Here is a 25,720-nt window from a genome sequence, read left to right as displayed (position 1 = left end):
TGCCATGATAAGAGTGTGACTAAAATCTCTTCAAGGCCTCGTCCTTCCCCACCTCGGCAACCACCTCCAGCCCTACCGCACCCGCCCCCCTCCCCAACTCTCCATTCTTCCAGCTCTGACCTCTTGTACATCCCCTCTCCCCGCCCCCCCGTCCCACCTTCAGCAGCCCAGTTCCCAGGCCCTGCAATTGCCTCCTTAAACCCCTGAACCGTTCCAAGGGTTTGATAGGGTAGATAGTGAGAAACCAGTTCTTCTGATGTGTGGGGAGAGTCCAGAACAAGGGGGGGGCACAATCTTAAGATTAGAGCCAGGCCGTTCAGGGTGCGATATCAGGAAGCACTTCTTCACACAAAGGGGAGTGGAAATCTGCAACTCTCTCCCCCCCACCCCACCAAAAAAAAGCTGTTGGGGCTGGCGGGGGTCAATTGAAAATTTCAAAACTGAGATTGATAAGATTTTTGTTGGGTAAGGGTATCGAGGATTATGGAGCCAAGGCCGGTGAATGGAGTTGAGATACAGATCAGCCGTGGTCTAATTGAATGGCGGAAGAGGCTCGAGGGGCCGAATGGCCTCCTCCTGTTCCAACACTTCTCCTTTAAGACTCTCCTTTGAACCCAGCTCTTTGACCTCCTCAGAGCTCCTTCTCGGCTAGGCGTCCATTTTGTTTGCCACATCTCTGTGAAGCATCTTGGGAACATTAAAGGTACAATATGCTGTAGTAAATCGGTGATGGGGGTCAGCGGGCTCCCAGGCAAACATGCTCCTGAATGTGGAGGCTGGGAGATCTTTTTTTTCTCCTTACAGTGAGGGAAAACCATGGGGAATGTCATTGCTTTCGTTGGCCAGAGCTGGAGAGGCTTGGGAGCGAGTACATACCCGCAGCGTAACTAAGACCGCCTATTTCCACCTCCGTAACATCGCCCGTCTCCGCCCCTTGCCTCAGTTCATCCGCTGCTGAAACCCTCATCCATTTGCCTTTGTTACCTCTCGACTTGACTATTCCAACGCACTCCTGGCTGGCCTCCCACATTCCACCCTACGTAAACTTGAGGTCATCCAAAACTCAGCTGCCCGTGTCCTAACTCGCACCAAGTCCCGTTCACCTGTCACCCCTGTGCTCACTGACCTACATTGGCTCCCGGTTAAGCAGCGCCTCGATTTCAAAATTCTCATCCTTGTTTTCACATCCCTCCATGGCCTCCTCGCCTCTCCCTATCTCTGTAATCTCCTCCAGCCCCACAACCCCCCGAGATATCTGCGCTCCTCTAATTCTGCCCTCTTGAGGATCCCTGATTATAATCGCTCAATTATCAGTGGCCGTGCCTTCAGCTGCCTGGGCCCTAAGCTCTGGAATTCCCTCCCTAAACCTCTCCGCCTCTCTTTCCTCCTTTAAGACGCTCCTTAAAACCTACCTCTTTGACCAAGCTTTTGGTCACCTGCCCTAATTTCTCCTTATGTGGCTCGGTGTCAAATTTTTTGTCTTAAAATACTCCTGTGCAGCGCCTTGGGAGGTTTTACTACGTTAAAGGCGCTATATAAATACAGGTTGTTGTTGTCAGGGTTTGGCCGGGGAACTTGGGGGTTGGCCTGCCGTCCGCCCCTTTACAAGGCCAGTGATACCAAGAGAGTGGAGCCAGGGGATGGAGACTCCCCCTACACTGGAATTCCCACTTCCCTGGCTCCGAGGGGACCTGGCCGATTAGAGGTATGCCGAGAGAGATGAGGGGAACCGGTCCCCAGAAAGGTGCAAGTGAGCCAAACTGGGGGGGAGCAGCCTAGGCTCCTGAAGGGGTTGGTTGAAAACCAAAAATTGGCCCCTTTGTGCTGTTATGATGGGATTTTGAGACAGTGGCCTCTGATGGTGGGCTGTTACCAGATTTCCTGACCGCATGGTAGAGGTGAATGTCTGAGACCATCTCCGTTTGCCTTGCACTATCATCCCTTTTGTCTCTTAATCTCTCCCGCCTTCCATTCTATCACAGACCTTCCCTTCTGTTCTTTCCTCCCCTCCCCCCTTTCCCTGCCCCTACACTTGCTTAAAAACCTGTTCCATCTCCAGCTTTTTTCCCAGTTCTGACGAAGAGTCATCGACCTGAAACGTTCACTCGGTTTCTCTCTCCACAGATACTGCCTGACCCACTGAGTACCTCCAGCATTTTTCTGGTTTTATTTCAGATTTCCAGCATCTGCAGTATTTTGCTTTTGTATTAGCGTCCGAGACCTGCCTGCAAAGGATGAGACGTTAAACCGAGGGCCCCGTCTGCCCTCTCGGGTGGACGTAAAAGATCCCACGGGCACTATTTCGAAGAAGAGCAGGAGGGGAGTTCTCCCCGGTGTCCTGGGGCCAATATTTATCCCTCAACCAACATCGCCAAACCAGATTATCTGGTCATTATCTCATTGCTGTTTGTGGGAGCTTGCTGTGTTCAGAATTGGCTGCTGCATTTACCTACATTACAACAGTGACTCCACTTCAAACGGACTCCTTTGGCTGTAAAGATACTTTGGAACGTCCTGAGAACATGACAGGCGCGGTATAAAGGCAAACTCCCTCTTTAAATTGAGTCAGTGTGTGCCAAGCAGAGTTGAAAAGGTAGCGTTTATCGGTGACTTCACTGCCTGTGTATCTCAGACAAGCGAACATGTCCCAGACCGCAATCGGTACATCTCCACCAATTGGTGCCCCAGAGCTTCTCGCAATGGTTGGTCTGCTCAGTCTTTGCGTATCAAAAGGCCGTCCAACGACTGGGAGCTGACGGTGGTTAAGTGACTCATTAGCAGATTGCAGCCAGCGCTGTTATTCAAACATTGTGACAACTCATTTGCATGCGGACACCGAGCAGAATGGAAAAAAAAAACCCCAGCAAAAGTGCAAACGTGGGCCGTGCCCCAATATTGAATAAGAAACGTCGCGGGGGGGGGGGGGGAATTGGGTATCGCCCATTTTGGGGGGGGGGGGGGTGGGGGCTAATATCGGCCCGGCACTAATTATCACCTCCGACTGCAAAATTTGCCTCCATCGCCCCTGGAGGTGATTTGAGCGCTAAATCAGGCGCTGCTCACCTCTCTTAAGTCGCAAACATCGGGGAGCGAGGCGCTACCTCAGAACACTACCGAAGCTCAGGCGATGCCCGTTACCATGGAAGCCAGACAGACTGGCGTCGTCCAGTTCTTAAAGGGGAGGGGCCACCTTGCTGGCCAGCCGCACCCTGCTCATTGCAGCCTTGAATCTCGGCCTGGAGAGACCTCGAAAGCAATTGTGTTGGAAGCACCAATGGATAGGCCCAGGGAAAGAGCTCGGCGCTTAGGAATCTCAAAAGTGGTGCTGAGGGCCAAAATTCCTTAGGACAGCGTTAAAACCAAAAATGTTGCCGACAAGAAAAGGCAGGAAGTGGCCCGCCTTTAAATAGCGCTGCCACAGCCCCTTCCCGACTTGAAAACGTTCCCCTCTACCTGTCGTTCCTAGCGGCAGGCGCTAAGGCAGGGGGGCGATACCGGGGCATTGCACGCTTGACTGACGTCACGATCTGCGGGCGCAGGAGATTGTGGCGGCAGTGTTTAGCGCCGCCGCAAAGCGACTGGTCAATTTCGCAAGCGACGCTAAAATCGCCGCGCTCGGGCGCTAAGTTCCTAGCGCCCCCATTAGCGCCCCTCAGAGGCGCTACTGGGAGGTGCTAACCCACCGAATTTTTCCCCTGTCAAGTCTGCTATTCACAGTCATCCTGTAGCTGTGTTCAAATTTAATTTTGTTACATTTTGCAGTGTCAGCTTTGGCTCAGTGGGCGGCACCCTCGCCTCTGAGTCCAAACGTCGTGGGTTCAAGTCCCACTCCAGAGACTTGAGCACATAAATCCAGGCTGACACTTCCAGTGCAGTGCTGAGGGAGTGCTGCACTGTCAGAGGTGCTGTCTTTCGGATGAGACGTTAAACCGAGGCTCCGTCTGCCCTCTCGGGTGGATGTAAAAGATCCCGCGGCACTATTTGAAGAAGAGCAGGGGGAGTTCTCCCCGGTGTCCTGGACAATATTTATCCCTCAACCAACATCACTTAAAAAAACCCAGATTATCTGGTCATTATCTCATTGCTGTTTGTGGGATCTTGCTGTGCATGAATTGGCTGCCGCGTTTCCCTACTTTACAACACTTCAAAAGTACTTTCATGGGCTGTAAAGCGCTTTGGGATGTCCTGAGGTTGTGAAAGGCGCTGTAGAGTTGTGAGCCTCTTTCATTCTTCTCTCGCCCAGCCCAGATAACCTCACAGAAGAAGTGTAGATTTGGCCTTTAGACAGCTAACGCTCCTCCTTGTAGCAGGAAATGTTGTTTTCCCCTCTCCCAACAGCTGGTTTCCCCAAAAGGGCGGGGATTTCTTTTGGATTCTCATGGGAAAAAAGAGGGGGGGTGGGGGGTGACTATAATACAGCACTATGGAGCCATTCACAGGGAGGGGGGCACATGGCTAGTCCAGTAATGTGGAAAATGCACCAGCTAATTTACGCACAGCAAGCTCTCACTAGCAGCAATGTGTTAATGACCAGATCATCTGTTTTTAGTGATGTTGGTTGAGGGATAAATATTGGCCAGGACACCGGGGAGAACTCCCCTGCTCTTCTTCGAAATAGTGGCCACGGGATCTTTTACGTCCACCTGAGAGAGCAGACAGGGCCTGGGTTTAACGTCTCATCCGAAAGACGGCACCTCCGGCAGTGCAGCACTCCCTCATCACTGCACTGGGAGTGTCAGCCCTGGATTTTTGTGCTCAAGTCTCTGGAGTGGGACTTGAACCCACGACCTTCTGACTCAGAGGCGAGAGAGTGCTACCCACTGAGCCACCGGCTGACACCCGTGCAGGTTCCACACCGCGGGTCGGCAAAGCCAGAGCAGAAATGATGGATTTGCTGGGGCAGGGAGGAAAGGGCTTTGGGACGTCCTGAGGTTGTGAAAGGCGCTGTAGAGATGTGAGCCTCTTTCATTCTTCCTTCGCCCTGCCCAGATAACCCCACTGGCCTGCAGACAGTTAACGCTCCTCCTGGTTGCTGCCCCCTCCCTCCGAACGGCTGGTCTCCCCGGCCTGCGCGGATCTACGGTATGTCTTCAGAGTTGCCCAGCCCTAGGGCGTTAATTAGCCTTGCTGAAAATCTAATAAACGACACTGCCAGCACCGTAAGGGTTAAGAGACAGGGAAATAATACCGGGTCCAGTCTCATGTCCGATAAGATCCAATCTGATTTCAGATCATTGCTTACTGTAGCATTCTAACAAACAGTGTTCTGAGGTCACAAATAAGATCAATTGGATGATATCTAAGTGCAGTTTGCACTTCTGCAGAATCATAGAACAATACAGCACAGAAGGAGGCCATTCAGCCCATCGTGCCTGTGCCGGCTCTTTGGTAGAGCTCTCTAATTTGCCCCACTCCCCCCGCTCTTGCCCCACGGCCCTGCACATTTTTCCCCTTCAAGTCTTTATCCAATTCCCTTTTGCAAACTACTATTGAATCTGCTTCCACCGCCCTTTCAGGCAGCGCGTTCCAGATCACAACAACTCGTTGCGCAAAGATTTTCAGACAGAAGTTTCAGTTGCAATGGGTTTTGCAGCCATAATCGCCACAGAACAGAAGGCAAATCCTCCAGCTCTTATTGGTGCTGCTGCTCCAAGTGTTTGCAAAACAGGGTGTATAAGGTTAGTCTGGTTTTGCATAGATAAGTGAGGGGAGGCTTGGAACTTAACCGTATAGTTGCCGCATGCAGTCAGCTGATTTGACTTTACATGCCGGGCTCTGGGGCTTGCAGGGTCGATTCCAAGCTCACAGCGGGAGTGCTAGTCTCAGGGAGCGCCCGCTGTGCCCGCCCACCCGCCATTTTCAGCCGCGTGCTCTATGCGACCTCCGCTCCCCGCTGGAAACGAATGGTTCTGTTCGCCCATCACCTCCCCGTGCTCGCTGACCTACATTGACTACTGCTCTGGCAACACCTCGAATTTAAAATTCTCATCCTTCGGTTCAAATCCCGGTCACCTCCTCCAGCTCTACAACCCTCCGAGATCTCTGCCCTCCTCCAATTCTGAGCTCTTGCGCATCCCCGAATTCCATCGCTCCACCATTGGCGGCCGTGCCTTCAGCTGCCAAGGCCCCAAGCTCTGGAATTCCCTCCCTAAACCTCTCCGCCTCTCTCTCCTCCTCTAAGACAAAGCATCAGGTTACTTATCTCATTGCTGCTTCTGGCTAAATGCAAATTGACTACATTACAACAGTGACTACACTTCCAAAGCATTTCATTGGCTGCGAAACACTTCCTGACATCCAGAGGTCGTGAAGTGCGCTCCACAAATGCTGTTTCTTTCTTGGCCACAGAGGGTTGGCTTAATTCCAGTCTTCCATCACCAGCCACCTCGACACCACAGAGACCCTAAGTGACACCACTAACCTTACCCCCAAAAGAAGGAGTCGCCATCTGCCATTAATGAGGAGGAACTTCTTCACTCAGAGGGTAGTAAATCTATGGAATTTGCTACCTCAGAGAGCTGTGGAAGCTGCAACATTAAATAAATTTAAAATGGAGATAGACAGTTTCCTAGCAGATAAGGGAATTAGTGGTTACGGGGAGAGGGCAGGGAAGTGGACGTGAGTCTAGATTCGGATCAGCCATGATCCTATTGAATGGCGGAGCAGGCCCGAGGGGCCGTATGGCCTACTCCTGCTCCTATTTCTTATGTTCTTAGACCATTGACAAGACTAAGTTTGAGCCCTCATGGGGCAGACAGCAAGTACAAAGAGCCCCTCACAAGTGACATGTTGAGCAGGACAACTCACTATTGTAAGAACTCGGACTCCTGCAACAAAGACTCTGTACATACACGCACACACGTGCGCACACACACACACAGACATACACACACACAGGCGCGCGCACACGTGCACATACATGGACACACGCACGCACAGACACGCATACACGCAGGTGCGCATGCACGCACACACATGCATACATGCACACGGCCACACGCGCACACATGCATACATACATACACGCACACATACATGCACACGCGCGCGCAAACATGCATACATGCACACAAACACGCACACGCAAACACGGACACACACATGCATACATGCACACACAAACACGGACACATACACGCACACAAGCCATAGCAAACCAGTCACCAAACATGTACACAGTCAGGTTAGCGACTGACACTCATGCCTGTTGAACAGTGGAGGTTTTACCAGTGCTTTGACCTTTCAGAGCCGTTGCCGTTGAGAGGGATGGGGTGGTGGGACACTGTAGCGTGCTGTCACTTTGATGGGTCTTGCTGCGTTTCTTGCACTCCTGCGCCACCATGTCCCGGCACTGCTTGTGACAGTTAATCCCGCAGTCTGCAGAGAGGGAAAAGGCAGATCAGTGAGGCTCTCCCCCCGCCCCAGTCACACACAACACCAACGGCATGGTCTGTACACTCGTATTCATACTTGATCAATAGGGTGAGGGACGTTAGTATTGAGGAATGGAACATGTTCCCTTATCAGGCACCCAGTGCCAGTATGAACCTCTCCCAGGTACAGTTAGAGGTAGTGTACACTGCCTCAACAATTGGTCTCAGTCCGGTAGCCCGCTAGCATGTATAGGCTGCGGTAGTGTAGCGGCTGTGTTGCTGGACTACTAATCCAGTAGCACGCGAGTTCAACTCCCACCATGACAGTTTGCATTCAGAATTTTTTTTAAAATATCTGGAATTAAAAAATCTTAAAGATGTAAAAGTGACCGTGAAGCTGTCAGATTGTCGTTAAAAACCCCAACTGGTTCACTGCTGTCGTCCTTACCCGGTCCGGCCTACATGTGACTCCAGTCCCATGCCAAAGTATTTGGGCTCTTAACTGCCCTCTGAAGTGTCCGAGCGAGACACTCAGTTGTAACAAAAGTGCCACCAGCGGTCCAAAATGGCGGCCCACCACCGCCTTCTCAGGGCTACGAGGGATGGGCAATAAATGCCGGCCTTGCCAGCGATGCCCACATCCCAAGAATGGATAGTTATGAAAAAGAAACCAAACTCAGAATATATTACCCCAAGCCAACCAGCCTACGGCCTCTCTAAATCAGATAACCAATTAGTGCCAATTTTTAAAAATTCGCTTATGGGATGTGGGTGTCGCCAGCAAGGCCGGCATTTATTGCCCATTCCTAGTTGCCCTTGAGAAGGTGGTGGTGAGCCACCTTCTTGAACCGCTGCAGTCCGTGTGGTGAAGGTGCTCCCACAGTGCTGTTAGGGAGGGAGTTCCAGGATTTTGACCCAGCGACGTTGAAGGATCGGCCGATATACTTCCAAGTCAGGATGGTGTGTGACTTGGAGGGGAACTTGGAGGTGGTGGTGTTCCCATGCGCCTGCTGCCCTTGTCCTTCTAGGTGGTAGAGGTCGCGGGTTTGGGAGGTGCTGCCGAAGAAACCTTGGCGAGTTGCTGCAGTGCATCTTGTAGATGGTACACACTGCAGCCACGGTGCGCTGGTGGTGGAGTGAATGTTTAAGGTGGTGGATGGGATGCCAATCAAGCGGGCTGCTTTGTCCTGGATGGTGTCGAGCTTCTTGAGTGTTGTTGGAGCTGCACTCATCCAGGCAAGTGGAGAATATTCCATCGCACTCCTGACTTGTGCCTTGTAGATGGTGGAAAGGCTTTGGGGAGTCAGGAGGTGAGACACTCGCCACAGAATACCCAGCCTCTGACCTGCTCTTGTAGCCACAGTATTTATGTGGCTGGTCCAGTTAAGTTTCTAGTGCTAGTTCTGTGTTGTGGGTTCATGTCCATAGGAACTGGGTTGATGTGCTCAAACACCGAGCATAGCACAGAGGGGGTATGTTGTGTAGGTCAGTTTGTGCCATAAAGAATAAGAATTACAGGAAACTCTTTGGTATCCGGCACCGACGGGACCGGCGTGTTGCCGGTTGATCAAAAATTCCGGATGACGGAGAGGGTTATCTACCGAGGCTATTTTTAACAAAGAAAAATTAAAAAATCAAGAAATGTGCAGTATACAGTAATTGGGTACTCACCTACAGAATGTTGTGTTAAATGGATGGTGGAAGATGCTTGATTAAGTACAGTACTGCCAGTTGAGGGTAATGCAATGCAGTGACTACCAGCAGCGTGGGAGACACACAGTACCCCTGTAAAATGGCGGATCAGAAGAGACTACCGGCAGCGCGGGAGAGTCAGACTCCTGTTACAGGGGTATTGAGGTGTTCCGACTCCCGACAGCGCCAAGAAGCCGAGTAGTGGCAGTTTGGAGAACTACCCCCACTGACTAACTCGGCCACCGCGGGAGACTCGGACTCGGACTCGGCAACATTGCCGGTTATTGAGGTGTTGTTTTCGGAGTGAGAATTTTGCCGGTTAATAGAGAATCCCGGATATTTAGGTGCCGTTTAAACGAGAGTTTCCTGTATGTGTAACAGATCATAGAAATCATGTCTGTGCTGGCCAAAAAAGAGTTAACCAGCCTAATCCCACTTTCCAGCTCTTGGTTAGTAGCCTTGTAGGTTACGGCATTTTAAGGACTTTTTAAATGTGATGAAGGTTTCTGCCTCGACCACCCTTTCAGGCAGTGAGTTCCAGACCCCCACCACCCTCTGGGCGAAAAAGTTCTCCTCAACTCCCCTCTAATCCTGCTACCAATTACTTTAAAATTAGGCCCAGCAAACATTCAGGTCTCACTAGAAACAGACAACAGTTCAGAGAAACAGTAGAGGACTTTGGATGGAAAGGAGACTTACCAGAATGATACCAGGGAGAAGGGACTTCACTGTGCAGAGAGACTAGAGAAGTTAGGATGGTTCTGCTTGGAGCAGAGAAGGTTAAGGGGAGATTTAATAGAGGCGTTCAAAATTACGAGGGGTTTTGGTAGAGCAAATAAGGAGAAACTGTTTCCACTGGCAGGAGGGTCGGTAACCAGAGGACACAGATTGAAGGTCATTGGTAAAAGAACCAGGGGGGAGGTGAGGAGAATTTTTTTTACACAGCGAGTTGTTGTGATCTGGAATGCGCTGCCTGAAAGGGCGGTGGGAGCAGATTCAATAGTAACTTTCAAAAGGGGAATTAGAGAAATACTTGAAAAGGAAATATTTGCAGAGCTAGGGGGAAAGAGCAGGGGGGAGCGGGACTAATTGTTGAGCTCGACCAAAGAGCTGGCACAGGCAAACGATGGGCCGAATGGCCTCCCTCTGTGCTGCATGATTGAATGACTCAGTGAAAGCGGTGTTACATCAGACATGTGGTCGTGTATAAGACAAAAAAACACCTCGAATGGTCGCTCCCAGGAAGGCGGAAGTGAAATTCAAACAGCTTGACTGATATGAATCTCTTTTGTGCCTGTAAACCATGAAAGCTCGCGTCTGCTAAAATTAATTTTGCATCGGTATTTTGAAAGTGCACATCGACAATCCAGCCCTGTTTGTACAATGGTTTTCAAAGACTCTGCAATAATATTAGGAGTTACTAACAGCTGTAAGCACTCCAAGGACATTAAACAAATCTACACTCACAGAGGAGCCCTGGCCAGCTGCAAGCAGGGACTGTGGTAAGAGAGAGTGTTGAGGCAGTTTTTAATGCATCTCTACTATTCACCTCAACCACTCCATGTGGTAGTGAGTTCCACATTCTCACTACTCTCTGGGTAAAGAAGTTTATCCTGAATTCCCGATTGGATTTATTAGTGACTACCTTATATTTATGGTCCCCAGTTCTGGTCGCACCCACAAGTGAAGACATCTTCTCTACGTCTACCCTATCAAACCCTTTCATAATTTTAAAGAGCTCTATCAGGTCACCCCTCAGTCTTCTTTTTTCTAGAGGAAAGAGCCCCCAGCCTGTTCAATCTTTCCTGATCGGTAGAACCTCTCAGTTCTGGTATCGTCCTAGTAGTGGGAGCACAGATCTGTTGTCCAACGACCAACTGGTCAGGGGTCTCTTTAAAGTCAAGATGGAATACCTTCATAACGGTGAGAGATTAGAAGCTGTGGGAGGAGCAAAGGGATTTAGGCGTTTGAAAGAGGAGGGACCTGAGGGTAGTGATAAGTCCATTGCTCACCTCAGTCCCTTCAGAGACCAGGGCGTTTTTTATCCAGCTCTTTACATTGCCTGTTAAACATCCAGTGTGACAATGGGGCTCATTTTAACCTATCTTGATCAGCACCCGATCTACCACCTTAAACATTCACTCCCTCCACCACCGACGTACCGTGGCTGCAGTGTGTACCATCTACAAGATGCACTGCAGCAACTCACCAAGGCTTCTTCAACAGCACCTCCCAAACCCGGGACCTCTACCACCGAGAAGGACAAGGGCAGCAGGCGCATGGGAACACCACCACCTCCAAGTTCCCCTCCAAGTCACACACCATCCTGACTTGGACGTATATCGCCGATCCTTCATCGTCGCTGGGTCAAAATCCTGGAACTCCCTCCCTAACAGCGCTGTGGGAGTACCTTCACCACACGGACTGCAGCGGTTCAAGAAGGCGGCTCACCACCACCTTCTCAAGGGCAATTAGGGATGGGCAATTAATGCTGGCCTTGCCCGCGACGCCCACATCCTATGAATTTTTAAAAATCTCGCCGGGCGGGAAACCCACCAGCTCAGGTGGAATGTCGGTGTTACTCCCCGCCCAATATCACTCTCTACTGACTTCAACCGGCCGGTGAAACCAGCATTACACCTGATCCTGTCAGTTTGCCGATGGGAACGGTTAGGTTAGCAACAATAACAACAACAACTTGCATTTATATAGCGACGTGTCCCAAGGCGCTTCACGGGAGCGATTATCAAACAAAATTTCACACTGAGCCATACAAGAAGATATTTGGCCAGGTGAGCAAAAGCTTGGTCAAAGAGGTAGGTTTTAAGGAGCGTCTTAAAGGAGGAGAGAGAGGCGGAGAGGTTTAGGGAGGGACTTCCAGAGCTGAGGACCCAGGCAGCTGAAGGCACGGCCGCCAATGGTAGAGTGATTGTATCAGGGACGTGCAAGAGGCCAGAATTAGCGGAGCGTGGAGATCTCGGAGAGTGGTAGGCAGTGTTCCCTCGAATCTTAATTTTAGGTCTGCGGTCCCTGTAACTGGCTGCACGGTCCATTCAAACTTTCATGCACGCGCGGTTCCTTCTATGTTAAAGCTGGCGAGCAGTCTGCGCGGGACTTCCAGACCGCTGCCCGGCCGCGTGGCCACGCAGATTAGCGGGAATGCTGGTTGTGGGGCTGGAGGAGGTTACAGAGATAGGGAGGGGCGAGGTCGTGGAGGGATTTGAACGCGAGGATGAGAATTTTAAAATCAAGGCCTTTAAAATTTCCCCCAATGTCTCCCATGCCTCAAAGGACTGCTGAACTATTTCTTCACTCAGAGGTATTGGAATTCTCTGCCCCAGAGGGCTGTGGATGTTGAGTCTTTGAGTACAGGAAACTTTCGATTTACCGGCACCTAAATAACCGGAAATCTCAGTTAACCGGCAAAATTCAGGAGTAGGTTCAGGTAACTTTTATTACTTTTTTTACTCCATTTGTTGCTGTGCAAGGGTGTGGCTGCAGCTGTTGCTAAGCTACAGAGACACTTGCAACTTGTGCCCATTGTTCTGAAGCAAGCAACAGGGTTTGTTGCTTTATACGGAGCTCTCAGCTCCGTATCTTTTACTATAGCGCTCGGTTATCCGGAATTTTTGATGAACCGGCACCACGTCGGTCCCGTCGGTGCCGGATAAAAAAAAGTTTGCTGTATATTCAAGACTGAGATCGATAGATTTTTGGATTTTAGGGGAATCAAGGGATATGGAGATCGGGCGGGAAAGTGGAGTTGAGGTCGAGGATCAGCCGTAATCTTATTGAATGGCGGAGCAGGCTCGAGGGGCCGTGTGGCCGACACCTGCTCCTATTTCATATGTTCTTATTTCAGCTCTAAGTGGGTCTAACAGTGTGCTAATAACAGCATTTATATATGAGAATAAGTGAAAAAAAAGCCAGCCCTGCTCACACTTCCAACAGGTGTGAAAAGGTTCAGCTTCTGAAACGCTAAGGTAGAACTAGATGACAAAGTAACCTCTTTATTGCCCATCTCCGCCATCTACCCATTCCCATTACTAGGAAACTTTCTCAGTTGTTTCGGGGGGTCAGAGTACAAAGACGACACTTATTTAAGCCACTGCATCTTTATTCCTATGATCAATTCTGGGTAATTCTGCCTACGGCCTACTCCTGCATGGCAATAGTCTCCAGGGTTAAGTGAGAATGAGTCCCAGGGGACTGATTGTACAGAAAGGCCAATTGCTCAATGACGTTATCACTTGTAATTCATAGCAGGTAAGAGGTGACATTATTAACAATGTAGAATCCCACTCTAATTTAATATTAGCACAGGGATGTATCACTCTACCCGGTGATTTTATATGCTGATTGACGTAATAAAACTCACTACGCACTTGGTTCGAGTATAAAGCAAGGCTTTAATCAACTTGTTTCAAAACATGGAGGTCTAGTTATCTTTCACTAGTTCCTGTTTACAAAATGTCCTGGCAAGCTGGGCCCACGCCCGAGTATTTATACTCCTTGGACGGCGCCACCAGCTGGCTGTCCACTGTTATTTCATGAGTCTTTCTTCATGAATGATAAGATTCATAACACTGTTGTCGCTGAATATCATGAAGTCGTACCCTCGTGCTAACAAAGGAGCAGGAGGAGGCCATTCAGCCCCTTGAGCCTGTTCCGCCATTCAATTAGACCATGGCTGATCTGTATCTCAACTCCATCTACCTGCTTTAGCTCCACATCCCATAATACCCTTACCCAATAAAAATGTACCAATCTCAGTCTTGGAACCTCCAATTGTCCCCCAGCGCCAACAGCCTTTTGAGAGAGTTCCAGATTCCCACTAACCTTTGTCTCTGATTCCCCCACCAGAGGAGATGGTTTTTCTCTCCCTATGGAATCACTTTTAAATACCTCAAGCAGCTCACCCCCTCAACCTTCCAAACTCAAGGAAGTACAAGGCAAGCTGATGCAACCTGCCCTCATAATTTAACCCTTCGAGCCCTGGTATCATTCTGGTGGAGCTGCACCGTAACTCCCTCCAAGGCTGATACATCTTCTTTGAGGTGCGGTGCCCAGAACTGAACGCAGATACTCCAGATGGGGGTCTGACCAAAGCTCTGTACAACTGAAGCATCACTTCCTCACTTTTGGATTCCAACCCCCTTGATTTATGCTCCTCCCACAGCTTCTAATCTCTCACCGTTATGAAGGTATTCCATCTTGACTTTAAAGAGACCCCGGACCAGTTGGTCATTGGACAACAGATCCGTGCTCCCACTACTAGGACAATACAGGAAACTTTCTGGTATCCGGCACGGACGGGACCGACGTGGTGCCGGTTCATCAACAATTCCGGATAACCGAACGCTATAGTAAAAGATACGGAGCTCAGCGCTCCGTATAAAGCAACAAACCCTGTCGCTTAGCAACAGCTTCAAAACAATCGGCACAAGTTGCAAGCGTCTCTGTAGCTTAGCAACACTCTTGCACAGCAACAAATGCAGTAAAAAAAAGTAATAAAAGTTATCTGAACCGACTCCTGAATTTTGCCGGTGGATAGAGCGTTCCAGTTATTTAGGGGCCGGTTAATCGAAAGTTTCCTGTACCAGAACTGAGAGGTTCTACCTATCAGGAAAGATTGAACAGGCTGGGGGCTCTTTTCTCCAGAAAAGAGAAGACTGAGGGGTGACCTGAAAAGAGCTCTTTAAAATTATGAAAGGGTTCGATAGGGTAGACGTAGAGAAGATGTTTCCACTTGTGGGTGCGACCAGAACTGGGGACCATAAATATAAGGTAGTCACTAATAAATCCAATAGGGAATTCAGGATAAACTTCTTTACCCAGAGAGTGGTGAGAATGAGCAACTCGCTGTCATGAATCTTACCATTCATGGAGAAATGACTCGAAGTAACACTGGGCGGCCAGCTGGTGGCGCCGTCCAAGGAGTATAAATACTCGGGCATGGGCCCACCTTGCTCAGGATGTTTTTGTAACCAGGAACTAGTGATGTAACTAGAATCTCATGGTTGTGAAACAGTTGATTAAAGCCTTGTTCTATACTCAAACCAAGTGCTCAGTAATCTTTTTACTCGCTACCACATGGAGTGGTTGAGGTGAATAGTATAGATGCATTTATGGGAAAGTTAGATAAACGCATGAGGGAGAAAGGAATAGAAGGATATGCTGATAGGGTTAGACGAAGAGAGGTGGGAGGAGGCTCGTGTGGAGCATAAACACTGGCACGGACCAGTTGGGCCGAATGGCCTGTTTCTGTGCTGTACATTCGATGTTAAGTCTCATTTATGAAGGAAAGTGAGTCATCAGAGATTGCCCGGTCCCTGTGGAACTGTATCCAAGCGTGAATTACCACCTTCGGAAAAGATGAGGAGAAAGCCTTAGGGAATGGGAAAAAGATGGGATTTCCTTAGCACATCCCCAACGGACGGGGGGTGGGATAATAGAATTATAAAGCGCAGCTGAGATCAGGACCAAGTGGAGATGCAATAAAAATGCCATTTCTTTTCTCCTTTCGAAAACGCACGACGTGGAAAGCATTAAAGGCCGGCAGATGTTAGCAGCATCCAACACATGGGCAAGGCATGCTCTGGCAGCCTGTGTACATGTTCTGTGGACATCAAAGGGAGCCTCTCCACTCATGGTAATGAAACTCGGACATTTGCTTTGAAAGAAGATACGCTGACGTTCACCCATGTGGAGATGGTTACCGATACAGCCAAGCACAGGAGGACGACTTCAGTAACGTTCCTTAATCCGCTACGCTTGTACAGAACCTGGGTAACACCACACTTGGAGTCCCTGTGTGTGAAGAGTTCTGGTCTCCATATTATAAAAAGGACATAGAGGCACTGGAGAAGGTGCAGAAACGATTTACTGGAATGATACCAGAACTGAGAGGTTCTACCGATCAGGAAAGACTGAACAGGCTGGGGGCTCTTTTCTCTATCGAGGTCTTTAAGGTTATGAAAGGGGTTTGATAGGGTTTGTTAGACGTAGAGATGTTTCCACTTGTGGGTGAGACCAGAGCTAGTGTCCATAAATATAAGACAGTCACTAATAAATCCAATAGGGAATTCAGGAGAAACTTCTTTACCCAGAGAGTGGTGAGAATGTGGAACTCGCTGCCACAGGGAGTGGTTGAGGCGAATAGCAAAGATGCATTTAAGGGGAAGCTGGATAAACACATGAGGGAGAAAGGAATAGAAGGATATGCTGATAGGCTGAGATGAAGTAGAGTGGGAGGAGGTTCATGTGGAGCACTATTGCAGCACGGTGGCATAGTGGTTAGCACTGTTGCCTCACAGCGCCAGGGACCCGGGTTCGAATCCGGCCTCGGGTGACTGTCTGTGTGGAGTTTGCACATTCTCCCCGTGTTTGCGTGGGTTTCCTCCGGGTGCTCCGGTTTCCTCCCACAGTCCAAAGATGTGCGGGTTAGGTTGATTGGCTATGATAAATTGACCCTTAGTGTTAGGGGGATTAAATACGTGGGGTTACGGGGATCGGGTGGGATATGTGTCGGTGCAGGCTCGATGGGCCGAAATGGCCTCTATCTGCACTGTGAGGTTTCTGTGATTCTGTGAAACACCGGCACGGACCAGTTGGGCCGAATGGCCTGTTCCTGTGTCCATGTTTTTTTATGCAACACTCCTGTGAAGTGAGTTGGGACGTTTTATTAAGTTAAAGGCGCTATATAAATATAAGTTGTTGTTGTAAAGACTACGTAATACTTTGTAACGCTTTTGGTAACCCTCCGCCCGCCCCCCCCCTGGCGTTTACCCCCAGTTCTGCGCTGACCTGACCTGGGATCCGTAGATCTCCGCAACCTTGCCCGTTCTTTAGGAAGCAGCCAGTGTCTGGGTGGCGTTTGGATACCTGACTGCCCCGAGCCCGGTCCTGTACCTCCCACTTGGGGTGGGGGGGGGTGGGGGGTGCGGTGCGATGCGATGCGATTTGAACCTCCCGGAATCGGCTATTAACGGGGTGTCAACAGCCTGGGAACGGGGCAGGTGGGCTCACTGCCCGGTTAACGCCAGCGCTCAGCCCTGGCTGCTTTTTTTTCCCCTCCCCTCTGTAGCCTGGGAAGTTCCGAGGGCAATTGTAGCGCTGCTCGCCTCACTCGAGACCAGCTCATTCAGTACGGAGCAGGGGGTCGAAACCTGCGGTCCGGCTCTAACCTGTGTGGCTCAGCACCACATTAGAGAGTGGACACACCCACCCCCCACCACCCCGCCACCCCGGGACAGCATCACACAGCACTTAACGAGCACCAGCACTTTAAACAAGAGGTAGCCAGACTGACTCAGGAAAGAGAGAGAAAAACATTTCTCACCTTGACACCTGTATCCCTGCTTAATTACACCCCAGAGCTGCGAAAGCAAAAAAAAGACGAATTAATTGTGGACTGAAAATAATGATTACACCGAAAAACCTTCTCTGTAATAGCATCACCCGTGGCTTACATATATTGTCAAACATACCAAGAGGGGACTGTTGCTAGGGAACTGTGTCAGTCAGATACATATTTATATATATATAAATAAAATAAACATTTGGCAATTAATTAATACACTCAAAAACAATGCAACCATCTTGGGGAGAGATGGCATCACGTGGTAAGTCTGCCAACTGCCCAGCCACACCTTATTTTTATTGCTTGTCTCAATTAAGATGTATTTTCCACCTTGTTCCCTTTATCCCTTAACCCTGTGCCCCTATGAATCATGGACATGCAATCCGTGCCCTTTAACCCCTTGCCCTCATGCACCAGGGTCCTATAATCTGTGCTCTTTACTCTTAAACCACCCCCCCCCGTCCCCATGTACCAGGGTCCTATAGTCTGTGCCCTGCACCCTTCAACTCTCTGCCCCCATGAATCATGGACATGCAATCCGTGCCATTTACTCTTTAAACCAGCGTCCTGCAACCTGTGACCTTTACCCTTTAACTCCCTGCTGTAATTGGCCTCAGAGCCCCAGGATGAGGGATTGCTATTCGCTCCTGCTAGTGTGGGTGTGTTGGGTGAGGACACACCACAGTCAGACAGTCTGCGACACTACCTACGCTCACAATCAAGGAATGGTCGTTTGGGCAAGGACAAGGCCCAGCCCCCAGGTAAACAACGGAGCGACTCCATGATTCTGCAGGGAGCTCCACTCACAGGGAGTCACTGGATTTGGATAATCGGGACCTACAACCTTGTCACCTTCTCCCCGACCCACACTGTCTGCCAGTGCGACCTCTGCCAGGAGTACAGGCTAGTAAAATCACCCCTTGTATCGCAACATGGGGCTTCCAATCCCTCCAGGGCCTCGCTCCACCCTTTATCTGTATGGCTTTCCTCCAGCCTTGCCTCCTCAGCCCACACGCTCCACTCTGTTAATTACTGCTTGCTCTCTGCTTTGTCCACTTCACCCTCTAGAGGCTGCTCATTCACCTACTGCACCTTCATCTTCTAGCATTCTCTGCTAAAACCGTGCTACGCCATCCCACCATTCGGAATACTGATATTTGCCGCCCCCACCCCCGCCACTTTGTTTAAATTCTCCCTTTTCCTGCTCAGTGTCTACCCAGACTTCCTTTGTGTGAGTACTGATCCAGGGACTCGCGCACAGAATCTGAGCTGACAGCATCAGTGCAGTGTTGAGGGAGTGCTGCAGTGTCGGAGGTGCCGTCTTTCAGATGAGACGATAAACCGCAGTTCCCTTGCTCTCTCAGGTGGATGTAAAAGATTCCACTGTGCTATTTTGAAGAAGAGCAGGGGGAGTTCTTGGCCAGTATTTATCCCTCAACCAACATCACTAAAACATGATCTGGTCATCATCACATTGCTGTTTGTGGGAGCTTGCTGTGCACAAACAAGCGGCCGCGTTTCCTACATTACAACAGTGACTACACTTCGAAAGTACTTCATTGGTTGTAAAGCGCTTCAGGACGTCCTGAAGTCGTGAAAGGCGCGATCGAAATGCAGGTTCTTTCTTAAAAATGACATTTCAACATGGATTGAGGTTCCCGAGCGGTTGGATGAAAGCGGCAGACTTACGAATCCAGTGCAGCTGTCACAGAACGTCGGCTTCTTGTACGTGTTCTCCTGAAAGTTGTGGATGAAGCCAAGCCGCTGCTTGCAGCAGATGGAACTGCCTCTCATGAAGTAGGCGGTGATCTCTTCCCTGCTGATCAGGCCATCGCTGTAACAAAGCAACCAAACGGACCGGTCATCAATTGTGCCGTCAAGTGACGCCTATTCACCATTAACCCGCTCACTGGTGTCCTGGGGCCAATGCTTATCCCTCAAGTAACATCGCTAAAAAACAGATTCCCTGGTCATTATCACATTGCTGTTTGTGGGAGCTTGCTGTGCGCAAATTGGCTGCCGCGTTTCCTTACATTACAACAGTGACTCCAGTCCAAAGCTGTAAAGTGCTTTGGGATGTCCCGAGGTCGTGTGAGGCTCCATATAAATGCAAGACCTTCTTCTTTCTATATTCGGTTTCTGCCAGAACCATTTAGCTCCAGACCTCATCGCAGCCTTGGCCCAGACATGGATGGCAAGAGCGGAGTGCCAGAGAGGAGGGGAGGGTAGTAGCCCCTGACATTCAACCGAGTATGGCACAAAGGAGCCCTAGCAAAACTGAAGTCAATGGGGGCCGGCCAATGTGAAAACTCTCCAGTGGTTGGCTTATACCTGACACTAAAGGAAGATGCTATTGGTTAATGGAGGTCCCAGGGAATTGCTGCAGGCGTTCCTCATGGCAGAGTCCACAGCCCATCCACTTTCAGCTGCTTCATCAATGTTGCAATGTCATGAGTGAGGCCATTCATTGATGATGTAACAACCCCTCCAATAATGGAGCAGGCCATGCCAGCAACACCGTACCTCGACACTAAATGAGCTTGGGCTGACAAGTAGTGGGTAACATTCTAGTCACATAAGCGCCAGGCAATGGCCATCTCCAACAAGCAAAGGCCCAACCTCGATCCCCAGCTTCAATGGCAGTACCATCACCAAGTCCCCACCATCAACATCCTGGGGGGTGGCCACTGAGCAGCCACGTTAACACTGTGGCTGCACGAGGAGGACAGAGGCTAGAACTATGTGACAAGTGGCTCATCTCCTGACCTCTCAATGAATCTCCACCAGGGCAGGTACAGCACTGGTTAGATACAGAGTAAAGCTCCCTCTACACTGTCCCATCAAACACTCCCAGGGCAGGTACCGCACGGGTTAGATACAGAGTAAAGCTCCCTCTACACTGTCCCATCAAACACTCCCAGGGCAGGTACAGCACGGGTTAGATACAGAGTAAAGCTCCCTCTACACTGTCCCATCAAACACTCCCAGGGCAGGTACAGCACGGGTTAGATACAGAGTAAAGCTCCCTCTACACTGTCCCATCAAACACTCCCAGGGCAGGTACAGCACGGATTAGATACAGAGTAAAGCTCCCTCTACACTGTCCCATCAAACACTCCCAGGGCAGGTACAGCACGGGTTAGATACAGAGTAAAGCTCCCTCTACACTGTCCCATCAAACACTCCCAGGGCAGGTACAGCACGGGTTAGATACAGAGTAAAGCTCCCTCTACACTGTCCCATCAAACACTCCCAGGGCAGGTACAGCACGGGTTAGATACAGAGTAAAGCTCCCTCTACACTGTCCCATCAAACACTCCCAGGGCAGGTACAGCACGGGATAGATACAGAGTAAAGCTCCCTCTACACTGTCCCATCAAACACTCCCAGGGCAGGTACAGCACGGGTTAGATACAGAGTAAAGCTCCCTCTACACTGTCCCATCAAACACTCCCAGGGCAGGTACAGCACGGGTTAGATACAGAGTAATGCTCCCTCTACACTGTCCCGTCAAACACTCCCAGGGCAAGTACAGCACGGGTTAGATACAGAGTAAAGCTCCCTCTACACTGTCCCATCAAACACTCCCAGGGCAGGTACAGCACAGATTAGATACAGAGTAAAGCTCCCTCTACACGGTCCCATCAAACACTCCCAGGGCAGGTACAGCACGGGTTAGATACAGAGTAAAGCTCCCTCTACACTGTCCCATCAAATACTCCCCGGGCAGGTACAGCACCGGTTAGATACAGAGTAAAGCTCACTCTACACTGTCCCATCGAACACTTCCAGGGCAGGTACAGCACAGGTTAGATACAGAGTAAAGCTCCCTCTACACTGTCCCATCAAACACTCCCAGGGCAGGTACAGCATGGGTTAGATACAGAGTAAAGCTCCCTCTACACTGCCCCATCAAACATTCCCAGGGCAGGTACAGCACTGGGTTAGATACAGAGTAAAACTCCCTCTACACAGTCCATCAAACACTCCAATTTCTTGACTCTGATCTGTGAATGGCTCTCTCTGCTACACTGGAGTGAACTTCCCATTTTCAGCATCAGCCAATCTCATGGCGTTTCTAGATGAAACCGTCAATTAGTGTAGTGTGGCGGATCGCCACCTAAACGGGCGCAATCCACTTTTCCGTCCATGGACAATAAATTGGGCACCTTGCCTTTAAGAAGCATGCTGCCTTTAAGGCATGACAAAGGAGCGGGCGTCGCCCTCTGTGTACACAAAAGCGCGGGTGTCGCCCTCATTCTGTTTTCGGGTTTAGCAGAGAGAGGAGCTGGGGCAGCCATCTCTCAAGAGAATGTAATAAAAGCCATGTGTTCCTCAGATCGGTTCGGCCTCCATTCGTGTTCCGCGGCAGCCTCAACAGTAGAAAGGTTAGTTTCTACTGCGATCTGGACTGAGACTGCCCTAAACTGGTTTAATTGAAGTACTTTCACAACCATCAGACAGCGAAGACTATCATCCCACCATGGGTCTGAACCCGATTTGTGTGGATCTAAACCCTACTCTAATTCAAATATCATCACACCCATGCTCCAGGGTGGAGTAGAAATTCAGGGTGCATGTGTAGGTTGCATTCCACAGTCAGAAGGTAATGGTGAGTTGGCACTTACCGACCCTTATCAAGCAAGAAGAATGAAAACGGGAAACTAGCAGCGATTTTCTCAAACTCTTCTTGGGAAATGTAACCATCTTGGTCGTGATCGTAATTTTTAAAGACGGACTGCAAGGTGGAAAGGGAAAGCGAGACATTAGAACGACACTGATCACCCTGTGAGCCGAAATCGAGGTTCAAACACATCTACTATCTATCCACGGTGATATTCGGCAGCACAAGCCATTAATATTCCACCAACACTCTTGGGCCATACTGTAGAGTGTGTCTGGTGGGATCCAAACATTGGCAGTGCAGTTTGAGAACACAACGTGTCTACTTAGTGATGTTCCATTCCCTCAAATGTCCTGCACAAGGACCGTGTAGCAGTATCACAACCTACATGTCGCTTGGGTAATGCACATCTCTAAGAGACACCGTTTTGACTCGTGATTAAGTGGGAAATCTAATCTCTCTTAAGATTGTTGAGCCGTATCCTCTTCTGCTGATGAATGTCATGGGCTGTAGCACCATTGATTGGCACCCTTTATCTCGGCAATGCCACATCTTTTGAAAAGTCCTGCCAGCGTCTCCCACCGCTGTTGTAGCCCAGCGCTGATGTTTATTACTTCACCGGCATGCCTCGATTTAAACATTCTCATCCTTGTTTTCAAATCCCTCCATGGCCTTGCCCCTCCCTATCTATCTAACCTCCACCAGCCCAACAACCCTTCGAGATCTCTGCGCTCCGCCAATTCTGGCCTCTTGCACATCCCCCGATTTTAATCGCTCTACCATTGGTGGCCGTGCCTTCAGATGGCTAAACCCTAAGCTCTGGAATACCCTCCCTAAACCTCTCCGCCTCTCTCTCCTCCTTTAAGACGCTCCTTAAAACCTACCTCGTTGACCACACTTTTGGTGACTGTCCTAATATCTCCTTATGTGGCTCGGTGTCAAATTTTGTTTGATAATCGCTCCTGCAAAGAGTCTTGGGGCGTTTTACTGCATTAAAGGCGCTGCATCGCCTCGGAGTCAGAAGGTCGTGGGTTCAAATCCCACTCCAGGGGCTGGAGCACATATAGCTAGGCTGACACTCCAGTGCAGTACTGAGGGAGTGCCGCACTGTCAGAGGTGCCGTCTTTCGGATGAGACGTTAAACCGAGGCCCCGTCTGCTCTCTCAGGTGGACGTAAAAGATCCCATGGCACTATTTCGAAGAAGAGCAGGGGAGTTCTCCCCGGTGTCCCGGCCAATATTTATCCCTCAACCAACATAACAAAAACAGATTATCTGGTCACTATCACATTGCTGTTTATGGGAGCTTGCTGTGCGCAAATAGGCTGCCGCGTTTCCCACATTACAACAGTGAGAACACTTCAAAAGTACTTCATTGGCTGTAAAGCACTTTGGGATGTCCGGTGGTTGTGAAAGGCGCTATAGAAATGCAAATCTTTCTTTTCTTTCTTATATAAATACAAGGGGTTGTTGTTGTTAAACGCTCTTTCACCTCAAGTATCCTGCCAGTTCCACTATCCCATTTATGCTTGTTATCATTTTAAGTGGGCAATCCTAAAGCTATAAGGCAGTTGTTCTTTGGCATTTATCGCGTACAATGCTACAGGGGGATGGATAGGCCCTTTGCCTGTACGATGTTCCCAAGTGTCCACTTGAGTAACTCTCAACCTCCAGTTGTAGCCTCCCTTCCAGTAAGAAGCACCTTGATATCTCCACTAGAGCTCTGTCCTTTCATTTTATTCATTTTTATGGGATGTGGGCGTCACCAGCAAGGGAGGCAGTTCCAGGATTTTGACCCAGCGACGATGAAGGATCGGCGATATACTTCTAAGTCAGGATGGTGTGTGACTTGGAGGGGAACTTGGAGGTGGTGGTGTTCCCATGCGCCTGCTGCCCTTGTCCTTCTAGGTGGAAGAGGTTGCGGGTTTGGGAGGAGCTCCTCTAGACACGTGAAGGCGGAGGGGTGACCTGATAGAGGTCTTTAAAATTATGACAGGGTGGATGTGGAGATGATGTATCTGTTTGTGGGGACTCCAAAACTGGGAGCCATACATTTAAGATAGTCACTAATAAATCCAAGAAGGAATTCAGGAGAAACCGCTTTACCCAGATAGTAGTTAGAATGTGGAACTCGTTACCACAGGGAGTAGTTGAGGCGACGAGCACAGGAGCATTTAAGGGGAAACTAGATAAGTACATGAGGGAGAAAGGAATAGGATATGCTAATAGGAGGAGTTGAATAGAGGTGGGAGGAGGCTTGTGTGGAGCATAAACACCAGCATAGACCTGCTGGGCTGGTTTGTGCTGTAAGTTCTATATAATTCTATGTAATATGGCCATATCAAGATTGAAAACACCCAATTCGGTTGGCTGCGCCACCAGTTAGCGCCTAAAGAGGGCACTCAGTGGCTTTAGCGCCACTGGCCACGCCTCCCGCGATATTTAGCTGGGGCGCTAATAGCGGCGTTAGCCTGTTGCGCTGCGCCGCCACCGATGATGTCATCGGTGTGCGCAGCGCCCCGCTACCGCCCCGATCTCGATATTCGGTAGCGCCTGCCTCTGCAGCGCCGTTCACAAATCGCGCCCGGTTCACGGGGCCTACCTGTGGCGGCAGTGGCGCAAATTAAGGTGGCGGTGCGGGGTGGCCGTTTTTTCCGGCAGCCGCCTGCCAGCACCTCCGTCCCCGGCCTCCTGATCGCCCCCCGGGCAGTGCCGGCTGTTTTCCGAGAGCCCGGCACTTCTCCTCGGTGCCAGGCTCTTTTGCCAGCACTCGCAATTTCCGCTCGCGCTGGTGCAGGCCCCTCCCCCTTAAGAATGGGAGGAAGGCCTGCAGTCCCGCAGCGCGCCGCGGCACAGCGTGTGGCGCTGCGGCACGTTGCGCTGCGATATTCAGTTTCAACGCCCTAAGAGGGACGCGGAGCGCCTCGAGCCTCGCCCCGTGTCCCTCTTGGGGCGTTCAAGCTGAATTTCCGGCGGTCGCAACTGCTCCGATCGCTGCGCTAATTCCAGCGCCCAGGCGAGCTTGGCGCACCGACCGAATTTCTCCCCCCGTGTTGTCAACCAAACATTTCATACTGTGCCTAACCATCTACACACCAAACCAGCTCAACTAAACGGTTCCCTTCAGACTCTTATTGCCACAACAGCTCTCCTCTTTTCCAGGATGTCACAAACTTCCTCAAGGCCACAATCCCGAGTGAGTTAGGATGCGTTGGGAGAAGTTTTTGAGTGTGTTGTTGTGACGTGAGTTGGCTGTGTCATTGGGAGGTAGATTTGAGTGGATGGGGGTGAGTTGAGTAGACCTACGTAGATTTGGGTGAGTTAGTGCGTGTTGCTTGATGGCAGTTGGGTTTGACCACAAACACCAGCTTACAAAAAACAATCACAAAGTCCTGAGGGTGTGTGTTGCTGATTGAGCAACTGTTTTGCAGACAAGTGTCGCAGACAAAGCAACTCAGGCAATTTTCTTGTTTTCAAGGCTACAGAATCCTGAGGAGGGGAAGCTGCCAACTTGAGTCTGTCCGACATGGTGGAGTCTGTAAACCCACCAAGTTTATTTTTGCCAATTCAGTGACGTTTAACTTGTGTCTGCTCTTCATGCACAAGCTTCTAGATGAAGATTACATGGTCTGGCCACAGTAAACAGGCATGATAAACAGACCCTTGCTTC

General features: G+C 50.0%; 1 protein-coding gene across 2 annotated transcripts in view; it reads right to left on the bottom strand.

The window, feature by feature from the left end:
* Positions 1-25,720, bottom strand: part of rasgrp4 (RAS guanyl releasing protein 4) — a 217,179-nt gene that overhangs the window by 11,621 nt on the left and 179,838 nt on the right. Inside the window, exons 12-15 of one of the 2 annotated variants that reach the window (XM_085973565.1) lie at positions 22,056-22,165; positions 19,117-19,261; positions 17,407-17,443; positions 7,240-7,377 (exon numbers count right to left, since the gene is read on the bottom strand). In XM_085973565.1, the coding sequence (XP_085829691.1) occupies positions 7,240-7,377; positions 17,407-17,443; positions 19,117-19,261; positions 22,056-22,165 (430 nt within the window). Of the gene's footprint in view, positions 1-7,227; positions 7,378-17,406; positions 17,444-19,116; positions 19,262-22,055; positions 22,166-25,720 lie in introns of both variants that reach the window. The other variant, XM_085973563.1, reaches the window with a different exon arrangement.

This window comes from Somniosus microcephalus, chromosome 34 (genome assembly GCF_052327205.1).
Source record: "Somniosus microcephalus isolate GS21.2 chromosome 34, FLI_Smic_1.0, whole genome shotgun sequence".
Lineage (NCBI taxonomy): Eukaryota > Metazoa > Chordata > Chondrichthyes > Squaliformes > Somniosidae > Somniosus > Somniosus microcephalus.
Note: the sequence above shows the minus strand (reverse complement) of the source record. Positions and strands in the feature narration are given on the sequence as shown.